This window comes from Diorhabda carinulata, chromosome 3, assembly GCF_026250575.1.
Source record: "Diorhabda carinulata isolate Delta chromosome 3, icDioCari1.1, whole genome shotgun sequence".
Taxonomy (NCBI): Eukaryota; Metazoa; Arthropoda; class Insecta; order Coleoptera; family Chrysomelidae; genus Diorhabda; species Diorhabda carinulata.
The window spans coordinates 1,987,271-2,003,616 of record NC_079462.1 but is presented as its reverse complement, the minus strand read 5'-3'; the positions used below and the strand labels follow the sequence as shown (position 1 = coordinate 2,003,616).

The 16,346-nt window shown below is 33.3% G+C and overlaps 3 protein-coding genes across 13 annotated transcripts in view; 2 read left to right on the top strand and 1 right to left on the bottom strand.

The window, feature by feature from the left end:
- LOC130891983 (protein still life, isoforms C/SIF type 2) overlaps positions 1-16,346 on the top strand; it is a 142,466-nt gene that overhangs the window by 95,995 nt on the left and 30,125 nt on the right. For all 11 annotated transcript variants that reach the window (XM_057797137.1, XM_057797134.1, XM_057797136.1 and 8 more), the window contains one exon: positions 7,573-7,852. In XM_057797137.1, the coding sequence (XP_057653120.1) occupies positions 7,573-7,852 (280 nt within the window). The remainder of the gene's footprint in view (positions 1-7,572; positions 7,853-16,346) is intronic.
- Positions 8,373-10,259, bottom strand: LOC130891987 (protein lifeguard 2-like). The gene has a single exon (XM_057797148.1). It carries the CDS (start codon positions 9,544-9,546, stop codon positions 8,395-8,397), a length of 1,152 nt encoding a protein of 383 aa, XP_057653131.1. The 5' UTR covers positions 9,547-10,259; the 3' UTR covers positions 8,373-8,394.
- LOC130891986 (protein lifeguard 3-like) lies at positions 11,020-12,299 on the top strand. Its single transcript, XM_057797147.1, has one exon. The coding sequence runs from the start codon at positions 11,106-11,108 to the stop codon at positions 12,252-12,254; it is 1,149 nt and encodes a 382-aa protein (XP_057653130.1). The 5' UTR covers positions 11,020-11,105; the 3' UTR covers positions 12,255-12,299.

Genomic DNA, 16,346 nt, shown 5'->3' with positions numbered 1-16,346 from the left:
TGCAAATAACTCGTTTCCTATGGGGTTTACGCTAATTATAGTTATTATCAATATTGTAGAACATTAAATTCTCTACAACTTTTGTTTGAAAAATTTTTTCATGCGGTGAATCGTTTCTGAGATATAGGGTGAAAAGCGCGCGGTTAGAATCCCGTTTGAAATTAATTGGTAGTCCCGAATTTGGATGAACTTGTAGCAGGAGTTAAAGAAGAAAACTGTCCAGTTCACCGGGAAGACGTCGACGATGACTATGAAGAAAATTGAAATTAGAACTCAATGTCCTTATAATTATTTTTTTTATTTTAACAATCACAAATGTATCGAATGACATTTTTTAACAATTTTATTTATTTCCTATTATTTTCCATTTATTTAAGAATTATAATATGATAATAAGCAAAAAAATTTTAAATTTGATATATTTATTGATAAAAAATTAAAATTATTTATAATTATATTTAGCAATAATTTATAAGAGTTTATTTTGATCGGGACTTAACAGTTGATTTCAAACGGGATTTTAACCGCCCTCTATCTCAGAAACGATTCACCGTATAAAAAAATTTTTCAAACAAAAGTTGTAGAGAATTTAATGCTCTACAATATTGATAATAACTATAATTAGCGTAAAACTTATAGGAAACGAGTTATTTATAAAAAATATGCAAGATATCGATTTTGTTTACTTTTGACCCCCGATTTTTGAAGTTACTCATATCGAATCATACGTGAGTTTTGAGAGGAGTTTTAGGATGTCAAATGAACAATTTTGAACGAATTTATAGCCGAGTATCTCGATTTTCCGAAATTATTGTCTAAATCCAACTAAAATGACGACATCGCCTCTAGTACAGTGAACCAAGCAAATCACTTTATGACTTCAAAATTTCAAATTAATACTCATGTATTAGTTTGAAATTTCGACAAAAGCTCAAAAATGATGCAAATAACAAACCTGATTTGGTGCCGATGTATGCTTCTAGCCCAGGGGTGAATTCCACCCTTACTCGAGGGTGGAAACTTAAAGTTTCAAATTAACAACGGGAATCGATAGAGAATTGAATTTTATAAAGAAAATGCGGAATGAATTTTTTTATTTAACTCGATAATTTCTGAGTTATTCGCGATTGAAAATTTAAAAAAAAAACACGTTTTTCAACATTTTTTCACGAAAAACTCGAAAATTACGCATTTTCTGGAAAAAATTATTCTTATCAAAATTGAAGCTTATAAAAAAATAAAGAAATTGATTAGATTAAATTGAATTTTTTGAATAATATTAAGCAAATTATGAGTCATTGAAAGCCAATTTTTTCTTTTTCGTAAATTTATGCAGAGGTTTGAGCTCGAATAACGGAAAAACGATCAATTTTTCATGAAAAATTGTAATGAACATTTTTAAAGTACTTTTTCAGACCTTTAAAACGAGTTTTTATAAAATCGTTTAGCTCGAAAATTAAGCGAGTTATGACGAAAATAAGTTAAGTAACTCGAATTTAAGAAAAAAAAAAATGTCGGTAAATTTGACACCATTTGCGGCAAAATTGAAATTAATCGTAGCCCATGTAAAATTATCTTTGTTTAGGCCCTAACAACACGTTCCAAAAGTTTGAATGGTTTGGAACACGTATATTTTGAAAAAAGTTGTTTAATGTGAATTTTTTTTTCGATTTTTTCAAGAAAAACGTTAATTTTTCAAAATATCTCAAAAACTATTGGATCAACTAAAAAATTTTTTGTAACTAAAATTTAGCTTCCATTTTACTGAACATTTTGCTTTTTTTTAAACTCACGTAGCTTGAAAATTAAACGAGATATAAGCGTTTAAAGTATTGATTTCAGTGCTGAGTCTTTGTTACCCTTTAACATCAAAATTCTCTGAAGAAAAGGGCCTAGAAGGGTTGCAACTCTCATGGTTTTATAGCTTATGTAATTCCCTACAAAATGATGTATGAATGAATACAAAAAACTCAAAGGGAAGCCGAGTTATTATTAAAAAACCGAATACATTTTCCTAGAGATAATGCTGGAAAATCACGAAACGTTTCGATCTTTTTGGACTATTTATTCTTTTATACATGCTGTGTCTCCTCGTATATTTGTAATTATATTCGAAGGGCTAGAACGCCAAATACATTTAACCACCCCAGTGGTTGAAACGTGTAAGCTAATTCACCTGAGCAATCTCACAGATTGAACCGAAAATTACGGATATTTCACCCTCTCAGTATTCGGTTAAAGATAATTTCGCAGCTCGGTTTTCCCAAACAAACCGCTCAAAACATTCGAGCGCAAGCTCTTCATGAATAATTGACCTTTAGAAACCTCTAGATAGCTTATTGACGAAAAGAAAAAACGCTGAACGGAGCTGGATTAATTTGTAATTCAATCCATTCATGCTATGTTCCAAAAGAGTTTTTAGAAAAACAAAATCAAGGTCACTGCTTGGAATTACCACGGGGAATCATCCTAAACTTGAAGCTGCAGTACCAAAGGAGCACGTGTCAATTATTTTGGGAACATCTTCGTTGATGTGCTAGATTTAGAAGGGACCTTTTGGTACACAGATACATCTAAGACGTGGAGAAGCTCGTAAGACTCAGCTAGGGTCTTCCAAGCAGAGCCTTTGGAGCAGATATGACGTGAGAAACATCGAAACCACCTTTTAACAAGGAAATCCAAAGTACTGGGAGACATTTCCTAAATCAAATCGCTGGCACGACACCAAGAACCTCAAAACAACATGACCTTGAATGTTCAAGAAGCAAAGACCAAAATGAAGCCTCAACCAACGTATTTATCCATTGCGATCTTCTCCGGGGTATTCGGGAAAGAAGTAGACCTTTTCTCTGTTTATAAAGTATTGGAATAATTAATTTTTCTCAATTATTATTAATGAAATCTGTTTTTTAATTGAGAAATTACAAATTGATTTATATAATTATCTGTCTACGTCGTCTTGGAGAAGCCGGTGGAGCGGAAACGGGCAATATTAGTTAAGGGAGGAAAGATGATGGAATTCGTTCAACCCTAATTCGATGTGATGATCGAATTAGATCGTTCACTGGAATCATCAATATACAGGTTAATAACACCTTGTTTTTATATGGAATTTTTTATCTATATCAAATTTCTCGTTAAATTGAAAAAAACCGCGACTGAGTGCTATAAATTGTTGTAAAAGGCTTATGGGGATGATTATCTATCTGCTGCGCGTGTTTTTGAGCGGTGTAAGCGCTTTGGTGAGGGCACTGAAGATGCCCAGCGCCCAGGTCGCCCTGTGACTATTCCAACTCTGGTAACAGTGACCAAAATCAACTAAATTGTCCGTGCAGATCGTCCAATGACCATCCGGATGATTACCGAGGTTATAAACGCCGATAAAGAAACGGTTAGAAGAATTTTACACGAGGTATAACACATCTGACCCTGACCTAAAGCTTTTGCATCAACCTATCTGCGAGTCATCTCCTGAAGACCCTCACCGAAGAAGACTTCCAGCACTGCTTCGATTAATGGAAAAAACTTATGGAAAAGTGTGTGGAAAGGGGGAGGAGGGTATTTTGAATCCTTTTTCGTAACCAGTTTAGTTATTTAATAGTCGGACCTCGTATTTTTGGTTGGATAAGGAAACTTATCATAGAAAGGAAGGTTTCTTTGGAGTTGGCCCTGATATAGGAGCTGTTCCTCTGCAATGGTTACGGTGATAGGTTTGTAATTGCGTTGCTTCAGCTTTGAAAAAATAAAAATGAAAAACGGACGATCAAACGGGGTTTCAAGAAGAAAAAATAAAGTTCCAGTTTAAAAAACAGTTTTTTTCCAGTTTGGAGATAAATTTTGTATTTTTTTGTGTCTTTTTTTGCGTGTGTGGCGAGGGAAGGACAAAGAGCATTCGAATGTTTCGTTTCGATAACCAAATTACCGTCCTCAGAGACAGTTTTTGCATTAGAGTGACCGCAACTTTATCAATAGTAGTGGGTTGGGTAGATAACCTTTTTTAAGGGTGAATTAATGACAATATACGATACAGAAATACTTGAAAATGTTCCTCATTTATTAAAAATTCTTTGTATCTTTAAACAACTACGATTTTGTAATAATTTCCAATCTGTTTTTCGCTACGATATCAAATAACTTTTTCCATTAGCAAATTCTTCTCCAACAAAGTTCTCGGAAGAATATACACGCCATAAATTCTTTTATGATGGATATTCGTTCTCAATCGTTGAATAAACGCAATAAAAATCCCCATATTTTCGTAGAAATTTATTATTATCGGTTATTAGTCAATTATTTATATTTATTATCGATCGACGTAATAAATATTAATGAACAACAATCTGTAAATACAGATACGTAGAAATTTGAAAATTATAACAACACAAAAATTTCATTAACAAAGCTTCTGATCAAAAATATTATAACAGACGTCTATAAACCAAAAAACCTTCGTTTCTAATGGTTATTGTCTTGGTGGAACCACATTCGATTTGTGGAGTAATACTTCGCGACATACTTTACCAAAAACCTGTCCCACATCTAAGAAGACAGTGGATCAGACCATTTTTTCTCCTCCAACGATTCCACAATACTCCAAAACTTGATCTATGATCGAGTGGTTTCCCCAGAACCGAATTGATTAGCGGGAATCAGTTTTTTCGGGTTCTCAAGGTCAGTTTTTCTTAGAGGTCTGTAGGGAAAAGCTTCATGAAGATGCTTTCCAGGTTTGGACATCATATTGACCTCCAAAACTTCATGAAGACGCTTTCCAGGTTTGAACGTCTCAATGACCTCTGCAACTTTCCAAATCTCTTTGCGATTCGAGCCTGAAATCTCGCATGAATCTCGCAAAATATCTGTCATAGAAAGACACAATTAATCAATTTTTCTAAATTAGCAGTAACAAACGTCTATGAATCAAAAAACCTTCGTTTCTAATGGTTATTGTCTTGGTGGAACCACTTTCGATTTGTGGAGTAATACTTCGCGACATACTTCACCAAAAATCTGTCCCACATCTAAGAAGACAGTGGATCAGACCATTTTATTTCATCCAACGATTCCACGATACTCCAAAACTTGATCTATGATCGAGTGGTTCCTCCAGAACCAAATTGATTAGCGTGAATCAGTTTTTCTAGTCTCCTAAAGACTGTTTTTCTTAGAGGTCTGTACGGAGAAGCTTCATGAAGATGCTTTCCAGGTTTGGACATCATATTGACCTCCAAAACTTCATGAAGACGCTTTCCAGGTTTGAACGTCTTAATGACCTCTGCAACTTTCCAAATCTCTTTGCGATTCGAGCCTGAAATCTCGCATGAATCTCGCAAAATATCTGTCATAAAAAGACACAATTAATCAATTTTTCTAAATTAGCTGTAACAACCGTCTATGAATCAAAAAACCTTCGTTTCTAATGGTTATTGTCTTGGTGGAACCACTTTCGATTTGTGGAGTAATACTTCACGACATACTTCACCAAAAACCTGTCCCACATCTAAGAAGACAGTGGATCAGACCATTTTTTCTCCTCCAACGATTCCACAATACTCCAATACTTGATCTATGATCGAGTGGTTCCTCCAGAACCAAATTGATTAGCGTGAATCAGTTTTTCTAGTCTCCTAAAGACTGTTTTTCTTAGAGGTCTGTACGGAGAAGCTTCATGAAGATGCTTTCCAGGTTTGGACATCATATTGACCTCCGAAACTTTATAAAGACGCTTTCCAGGTTTGAACGTCTTAATGACCTCTGCAACTTTCCAAATCTTTTTGCGATTCGAGCCTGAAATCTCGCATGAATCTCGCAAAATATCTGTCATATAAAGACACAGTTAATCAATTTTTCTAAATTAGCAGTAACAAACGTCTATGAATCAAAAAACCTTCGTTTCTAAAGGTTAATGTCTTGGTGGAACCACTTTCGATTTGTGGAGTAATACTTCACGACATACTTCACCAAAAACCTGTCCCACATCTAAGAAGACAGTGGATCAGACCATTTTTTCTCCTCCAACGATTCCACAATACTCCAATACTTGATCTATGATCGAGTGGTTCCTCCAGAACCAAATTGATTAGCGTGAATCAGTTTTTCTAGTCTCCTAAAGACTGTTTTTCTTAGAGGTCTGTACGGAGAAGCTTCATGAAGATGCTTTCCAGGTTTGGACATCATATTGACCTCCGAAACTTTATAAAGACGCTTTCCAGGTTTGAACGTCTTAATGACCTCTGCAACTTTCCAAATCTTTTTGCGATTCGAGCCTGAAATCTCGCATGAATCTCGCAAAATATCTGTCATATAAAGACACAGTTAATCAATTTTTCTAAATTAGCAGTAACAAACGTCTATGAATCAAAAAACCTTCGTTTCTAAAGGTTAATGTCTTGGTGGAACCACTTTCGATTTGTGGAGTAATACTTCACGACATACTTCACCAAAAACCTGTCCCACATCTAAGAAGACAGTGGATCAGACCATTTTTTCTCCTCCAACGATTCCACAATACTCCAATACTTGATCTATGATCGAGTGGTTCCTCCAGAACCAAATTGATTAGCGTGAATCAGTTTTTCTAGTCTCCTAAAGACTGTTTTTCTTAGAGGTCTGTACGGAGAAGCTTCATGAAGATGCTTTCCAGGTTTGGACATCATATTGACCTCCGAAACTTTATAAAGACGCTTTCCAGGTTTGAACGTCTTAATGACCTCTGCAACTTTCCAAATCTTTTTGCGATTCGAGCCTGAAATCTCGCATGAATCTCGCAAAATATCTGTCATATAAAGACACAGTTAATCAATTTTTCTAAATTAGCAGTAACAAACGTCTATGAATCAAAAAACCTTCGTTTCTAATGGTTAATGTCTTGGTGGAACCACTTTCGATTTGTGGAGTAATACTTCGCGACATACTTCACCAAAAACCTGTCCCACATCTAAGAAGACAGTGGATCAGACCATTTTTTCTCCTCCAACGATTCCACAATACTCCAAAACTTGATCTATGATCGAGTGGTTTCCCCAGAACCGAATTGATTAGCGGAAATCAGTTTTTTCGGGTTCTCAAGGTCAGTTTTTCTTAGAGGTCTGTAGGGAGAAGCTTCATGAAGAGGCTTTCTTGGTTTCGAGATCATAATGACCTCCCCAACTCTCCAAATCTCAAGAACACACTTTAACCCGAATGATACGATAATAACAGACCTGATTTCAACATCTTCTGGTTTTGGTTCATTGTTCATTCCTCAGGATCGTTCCATTAGAAATCTATTATCGTATAAAAAGTACCATCTACTAGGGTACATTTCAAAAACCTTTTTTAATTTTACATTTTCCAATGCTCCCTCTATTGGGGGACTCAAAATTATGTCCACGTGTTGATACTTAACAACCAAATATAAAATTAATTCAAAATTGATTTTAGTTTTTCCCGTTTTTGAAATTTGTATATAAACCGTAGTATAAAGGTCCGAAGGCACTTCAAAGGAAACTCGATCGCGCCCGACCCTTTTACAAATTCTACATTATTTATTCACAATTAATTTGTTATATTATACAGATCGGTGTCTTGTTGCAGATTCCTAAGCGTGAAAAAATGGTTGTTGCGGAAAAAACACCAGATAGAGCTAGCCAGGAAGCGAGGCTGGAAAGGATATTGGGTGTGCCTCAAAGGTACCACATTATTGTTTTACCCTTGCGATTCACGAGAAGGACGATCCGTAGAAGCCGCTCCCAAGCATCTAATCATCGTAGACGGCGCCATCATGCAACCGATACCGGAACACCCCAAACGGGATTACATATTTTGTTTGAGTACCGCCTTCGGTGACGCTTATCTGTTCCAAGCTCCCTGTCAGGTTCGTACTATTCGAGGTTATAATTTTAGATTATTTGTAGTACTTGCAGTTGTATCAAAACAAGATTTTATGACTGCTTGAGTTCGCTGTATAATACAAACAGCATAAAACACATTTTCTATAACGTCAGGTGATTGACAGATGACGCTGTCATTGTCAAATCTATATGACGTTTATGAAGTATCAACTTTCGAAAAACTATATGTGAAATTTCGTGAAAACGCCGACGATAGTGAGGTGGTTACTAAAAAAATCCACAAATTAATTATATCTAATCGTAAATTGAGTTAATTGAGCGGTAAAGGCACTGGGATCTCTCCATGGAGTCTTCGAGTGGAGTTTTTGTGTATTTTTGGAAATACCTATAGCGTTTCCGTTGATTTTTATGCTTGCGATTGCAGAATAGAGGTTAAACAGTAGGGGTGATGATACAGGTCTGTTCTGATGTGGACCCTTCGATTACGAAACAGCAACAGTCGTAATCGAAGGGTTCGATAAGAAGAGGACAAAAAAACAACAATTCCGGTTGATTATTTTTAATTTTAGCCCCTACCGCATAACAACAAAACATAATTAAATATTAACATGATGTCAACGTACAAAGATAGAGCTCCCAAGATATATTCTTCGGGCGATAAGGCAATCCTGCCACCTCCTATCAACTTTTGCGTATCGTATAATAAATAAATAGTAAAAAACGTGACGATCACCGAGGCAAATATCATTTTGAACATCTCGCTACCGCCGAACACCCAAAAAATAATCGAACCCACTAGACCGAACAACAAAACCAGCGCAACCCCCACGTAAAGTATGAACCCCCAAGAGGTGACGTCGAACAAATTCAACCAAGCTAAAAAAGTCACTATAGCTACGATTAGAGCCGTCGAACCGGTAGCTACCATGACCGCTTTCTCGGAATAAAAACTCGCGGCCGTACCCATGGAATAAGCGAAAGCGATCGTGAAAATAAGTAATAATATGAAATTAATCGGAAAAGACCGTCGCAAATGAATAAAACAAGCTAATAATATTAGTAAAACCACCAACCCCACGGTAGATAAAGTGTACAAGACGGGTCTCGTTTTGACGAAATTCTTCACCGGCACTATATAAACGCACATCATCACGAATCCGAAAGTTATAAAAAATTGCGAAGTCAAAATCCCGTACACCTTAGCTACGAATCTGCTTCTCAATCTCGCCGATTGGAAATCGTCGTCGTAGGTTTCGAAGTAATTTGGAGCTGGATCCCGGTATCTGATTCCGTGTTGGATGTAAACTCGTTGTTCGGCGTTACCGTGGAAGGAATACGGAGGAGGCGGTTCTTCTGGTATCTCGGATAGAACGTGGTTGGATCCGACGCCGATTTCGTGTTTAGATACCGCGATCTGTATAGGCGTCGTGCTGAATTGCTTCAGAAGATCCTCTTGTTCTTTCTTCAATTGTTGACTCAAATTCTCCAACGATTCTAATATGTTTTCGGTGTTTGGTAATACCGACGACAAGTTCTGTTGATCTTCGCCTCCCGATTCCAAAGACGTGCCCGGTCGACTGGCATGTTCTTCGTCGGTTATAGAATCGATTTGAATTGTTGTGTGATCTAGAGATGTTTCCGAAGACATCATTCGGTATTTTATGACGTTTTCTTGACAAGTTTGTTTGGATACGTAGTTTGCAATGAAATAAATCATAGATCATGTTGCTCGGACTGGTTTTTGACACGTGTCAATTAGACAGCTGATCCGCGTCATTATCGCCGAATTGAAGGATGACTCTTCGTTTAGAAGACTAGCAACTCATCAAGTCTTAACGCCTGAGCTAGGGTGAAGAAGCGATGGGATCAAGACGCGCCCAAAGATTGGATCTGGAGGAAAGAAAATTTCCGATGGCGCCCAAGATGCTGCATTTCTTTGAATCGGTTGCTAGCGTTGCATATTAAGTAAATATGGAGTCCGTACTTGTCTTTTGCTTCGGAATAGGCTTCAATTTCAACAATTGCTTCTTCATTTGAACTAAATGTCTTACCAGCGAGTAGTTTTTTGAGATCAACAGTCAGATCTGGTCTATACGGTGGATGAGGAAGCAATTCGTTCGATTTATACATCGTTGCCATCGACTTGTGATTCGGTACAATGTCTTGGTGAAACAGTGGTTTCTTCTTCGACATATAAGGCCGTTTTTCCTTGATTTTCGCATCCAACAACTCTATGTGGTATTCGCTATTGATTTTCTCTCCAATAATCCATGTGTTTCCAAAAATACTGGAGCCATAACCTTCCCAGCTGATTCTGGGCCTTTGGACGCTTCGAACCTGGTTCACCAGCTGCAGTCCACTTAGATGATGATCGTTTTGATTCCAGAGTGAAGTAATGGATTGATTAGTAACGTGTAAATATGATCAAACTCTGATCTGAAACATCAACGAGTTATTTTTGAGTGTTAGTCAATTTTAGGTATAGCTCTCTCAATTTTTGAGCTAGCTAGTCGATTAGAAAATCATCTTATAGATAAATTCAAACTCTATTAAGCTAAAAAGGTTTGAAAAACATTAAACTCTTCATTTTTATCAAAAATAAATTTAACTTTTTATTCTCTGACAGTTTTAACGTGTTTTCCATATTTTATTTTTGATAAAAGATAATTTTTTAAAAAATTAAAAAATGTTTTCTCGACTTTAACCTCAATTTTTTCCAAAATTGGATAGAAAATGACAGAAATGAATGTCATCAATAAATATGACAACTTCAGATACCGTTATGAATATTGAAGATTTAGACGAAAATGAATAAGAAATAAAATGAAAGGAAATGAAAAAACGTACAAGAAAAGTCAACAATCAGCAGGATTCAATTAAAACGAACATTAAAGAAAATGAACAAGCTACAGAAACAGTTACCAACGTCGACGATATTGAAGATCCCATACCTTTGATACAATCATTACAAAAGTTGACACAACAACTGAATGACGACAAAAACTGACGAAATTGATACAGAAAACGTAATAAGAAACAAGACGTCGATGAAAGATTTGATATAATCAACGATATCGATTCTAATGCATACCCAACTAGTTTACATGAATCCAGATAATCGAATTAAGTATACAAGCATCATTCGATTCCGTATCGATTAGAAACAACTTCGTATCGAAAGTTCGGATTGAAACTGACAGAATTGAATGTCAATAATAAACATGACAACTTCAGATACCATTATAAATATTGGAGATTCAGTTGAAACTAAATAAAATGAATGGAAATGAAAAACCGTACAAGAAAAGTCGATTTTATCGAAAGAATCAACGACCAACAGGATACGATAAGGACGCAGACGAAAATTCAATTAAAACGAACGTTAAAGAAAATGAACAAGCTACAGAAAAAGTTACCAACGTCGACGATATTGAAGATCCCATACCTTTGATACAACTAATGAAAGAAGATACTTTGATACAATCATTGGAAAAATTAACACAACAACTGAAGGATAATAAAAATGATTTTGTCGCCGAATCGAAAGCGAAAACGGACGAAATCGAAACGGAAAATGTAATAAGAAACAAGACGTTGATGAAAGATTTGATATATATCAACGATATCGATTCTAATAACCCACCAGCGCCGTTTTCTTACCACGACAATCGTCGCACGCACACCCAACTAGTTTACATGAATCGAGATAATCGAATGAGAGACGATCCGACTTTCGAATTAGGTATGCAAGCATCATTCGATTCCGTATCGATTAGAAACAACTTCGTATCGAAAGTCTACTCGATTCTCAGTATACAATTACTGTTGACGTTCGCTTTCGTATTAACGGCCGTTTACGTCAATCCCATCAAGTATTTCATCCTGACGAATTTCGTACTGTATTTAATAAGCAGCATATTAATGTTGGTACTACTGATGTCGATGGCGTGCTTCGTACCGCTGCGCAGGAAGTTCCCTTTGAATTTCTTCTTGTTGTTTCTGTTTAGTTTATGTTTTAGCTACACTACAGCCACGGCGGCTTGTTTTTATTCGGAAGAGACGGTGTTGTACGCCGTCGGGGGTACCGCCATCATAACCGCCCTGATTACCCTCATTGCCTATTCGAATATATTCGATATAACTAATTGCGGGTTCATTTTGTGTATGGCCGGTGTTGTGATGGCGGTTTTCGGCGTTATAGCTTTGATTGTTTATTTGATAACGGGATCGGAAACTATGTATTTGGTTTACGCGTTTTTGTGCGTCTTGTTGTTTACCGTTTATCTGTTGTACGATACGCAACAGATTCTTGGGGGGGGCAGAGTGGCGTTGTCGCCCGAAGAATACATACTGGGGGCGCTAACTTTGTATGTTGATATATTGATGATATTTAATTATCTTTTGTTGATTTTAGGAAGACGATAATTGTTTGTATAGTTTTTTTTTGGGTTAATAAATTTATTTGATTTATTTGTGGTTTATGATTATTTGAAATTTAATTATAATTCGTTGTTTTATTGGAATATTGTTGCAGTATTGATTTATCGTGAAACTTGCAGAAATTCGCATAAATTCCGTAGAATAATTACTTCGTTTGACAGACTGGAATATTAACCAGAAAATTAATCATCTACTTTCTCTCTTTAGCTTTCCAAAAAGTGAAATTTCGCCATTTTCCCAGCTGTAATTATTCATTGATGATACAGGATTCCAATGCTATTTTCTATTTTTGTGATAGAACAAAACAAAATCCATTCGTTTTTTGGTTACAGAAAATCGAAAAATCATCCGATTTCGATGAATTTTTTTTTAAAATATTCGTTTTTGAAACGGATTTACGAGAAAAATTATGGGAATGAAAAAAAATGAAAACTTATATTGGTTTCAGGGCTTTAAATGTTCCCGAAAATTCACTCTTTCACGTATAATTGTTTATAACTTTTTTTCAAATTATCAAATGAAGTTGTTATAGTTATTTTCATAAACTACATAAAAAAACGAACAAATTGAAAAAAAATTTTATACAAAAATGTTGATTTATCATATTTTTATAATTAAAAATAATGAAAATTTCTCTTGAAATTGATTTTCTCACATATTTTGATTTTTTATTGAATAATAATTGAAATTATATGAACAAAAATATTCTTAAAATCACTTATTTGATGTTTCGTAAAAAATTTATGAACGATTATTTGCGAAGAAGTACATTCATAATCACATTTAAAGTCATAAAACTATATAAAATTTTTGAAGTGAAATAAAAATAGATAAACAAACATTTTTCGAGTTTTTTTATTTTCAAAACGTTCGTTTTTTTGTGTAGATTAACAAAAAAAATATATGAACTACGTTTGATGCTTCGGAAAAAAGTTATGAACGATTATATACGAGGAAGAACGTTTATAATCACATTCAAAGTCATAAAATTATGTGAAATCTTTGAAGTCAGATAAAAAATGAATAAACAAATATTTTTCGAGTTTTTTCTGTTCCAAAATGTTCGTTTTTTTATGTAGATTGACAAAAAAATATATGAACTACGTTTGATGCTTCGGAAAAAAGTTATGAACGATTATATACGAGGAAGAACGTTTATAATCACATTCAAAGTCATAAAATTATGTGAAATCTTTGAAGTCAGATAAAAAATGAATAAACAAATATTTTTCGAGTTTTTTCTGTTCCAAAATGTTCGTTTTTTTATGTAGATTGACAAAAAAAATATATGAACTACGTTTGATGCTTCGGAAAAAAGTTATGAACGATTATATACGAGGAAGAACGTTTATAATCACATTCAAAGTCATAAAATTATGTGAAATCTTTGAAGTCAGATAAAAAATGAATAAACAAATATTTTTCGAGTTTTTTCTGTTCCAAAATGTTCGTTTTTTTATGTAGATTGACAAAAAAAATATATGAACTACGTTTGATGCTTCGGAAAAAAGTTATGAACGATTATATACGAGGAAGAACGTTTATAATCACATTCAAAGTCATAAAATTATGTGAAATCTTTGAAGTCAGATAAAAAATGAATAAACAAATATTTTTCGAGTTTTTTCTGTTCCAAAATGTTCGTTTTTTTATGTAGATTGACAAAAAAAATATATGAACTACGTTTGATGCTTCGGAAAAAAGTTATGAACGATTATATACGAGGAAGAACGTTTATAATCACATTCAAAATCATAAAATTATGTGAAACCTTTGAAGTCAGATAAAAAATGAATAAACAAATATTTTTCGAGTTTTTTCTGTTCCAAAATGTTCGTTTTTTTATGTAGATTGACAAAAAAAATATATGAACTACGTTTGATGCTTCGGAAAAAAGTTATGAACGATTATATACGAGGAAGAACGTTTATAATCACATTCAAAATCATAAAATTATGTGAAATCTTTGAAGTCAGATAAAAAATGAATAAACAAATATTTTTCGAGTTTTTTCTGTTCCAAAATGTTCGTTTTTTTATGTAGATTGACAAAAAAAATATATGAACTACGTTTGATGCTTCGGAAAAAAGTTATGAACGATTATATACGAGGAAGAACGTTTATAATCACATTCAAAATCATAAAACTATATGAAATCTTTGAAGTCAAATAAAAAATGAATAAACAAATATTTTTCGAGTTTTTTCTGTTCCAAAATGTTCGTTTTTTTATGTAGATTAACAAAAAAAATATATGAACTACGTTTGATGCTTCGTAAAAAAGTTATGAACGATTATATACGAGGAAGAACGTTTATAATCACATTCAAAATCATAAAATTATGTGAAATCTTTGAAGTCAGATAAAAAATGAATAAACAAATATTTTTCGAGTTTTTTCTGTTCCAAAATGTTCGTTTTTTTATGTAGATTGACAAAAAAAATATATGAACTACGTTTGATGCTTCGGAAAAAAGTTATGAACGATTATATACGAGGAAGAACGTTTATAATCACATTCAAAATCATAAAATTATGTGAAATCTTTGAAGTCAAATAAAAAATGAATAAACAAATATTTTTCGAGTTTTTTCTGTTCCAAAATGTTCGTTTTTTTATGTAGATTAACAAAAAAAATATATGAACTACGTTTGATGCTTCGTAAAAAAGTTATGAACGATTATATACGAGGAAGAACGTTTATAATCACATTCAAAATCATAAAATTATGTGAAATCTTTGAAGTCAGATAAAAAATGAATAAACAAATATTTTTCGAGTTTTTTCTGTTCCAAAATGTTCGTTTTTTTATGTAGATTGACAAAAAAAATATATGAACTACGTTTGATGCTTCGGAAAAAAGTTATGAACGATTATATACGAGGAAGAACGTTTATAATCACATTCAAAATCATAAAATTATGTGAAATCTTTGAAGTCAGATAAAAAATGAATAAACAAATATTTTTCGAGTTTTTTCTGTTCCAAAATGTTCGTTTTTTTATGTAGATTGACAAAAAAAATATATGAACTACGTTTGATGCTTCGGAAAAAAGTTATGAACGATTATATACGAGGAAGAACGTTTATAATCACATTCAAAATCATAAAACTATATGAAATCTTTGAAGTCAAATAAAAAATGAATAAACAAATATTTTTCGAGTTTTTTCTGTTCCAAAATGTTCGTTTTTTTATGTAGATTAACAAAAAAAATATATGAACTACGTTTGATGCTTCGTAAAAAAGTTATGAACGATTATATACGAGGAAGAACGTTTATAATCACATTCAAAATCATAAAATTATGTGAAATCTTTGAAGTCAGATAAAAAATGAATAAACAAATATTTTTCGAGTTTTTTCTGTTCCAAAATGTTCGTTTTTTTATGTATATTGACAAAAAAAATATATGAACTACGTTTGATGCTTCGGAAAAAAGTTATGAACGATTATATACGAGGAAGAACGTTTATAATCACATTCAAAATCATAAAATTATGTGAAATCTTTGAAGTCAGATAAAAAATGAATAAACAAATATTTTTCGAGTTTTTTCTGTTCCAAAATGTTCGTTTTTTTATGTAGATTGACAAAAAAAATATATGAACTACGTTTGATGCTTCGGAAAAAAGTTATGAACGATTATATACGAGGAAGAACGTTTATAATCACATTCAAAATCATAAAATTATGTGAAATCTTTGAAGTCAGATAAAAAATGAATAAACAAATATTTTTCGAGTTTTTTCTGTTCCAAAATGTTCGTTTTTTTATGTAGATTAACAAAAAAAATATATGAACTACGTTTGATGCTTCGGAAAAAAGTTATGAACGATTATATACGAGGAAGAACGTTTATAATCACATTCAAAATCATAAAATTATGTGAAATCTTTGAAGTCAGATAAAAAATGAATAAACAAATATTTTTCGAGTTTTTTCTGTTCCAAAATGTTCGTTTTTTTATGTAGATTGACAAAAAAAATATATGAACTACGTTTGATGCTTCGGAAAAAAGTTATGAACGATTATATACGAGGAAGAACGTTTATAATCACATTCAAAATCATAAAAT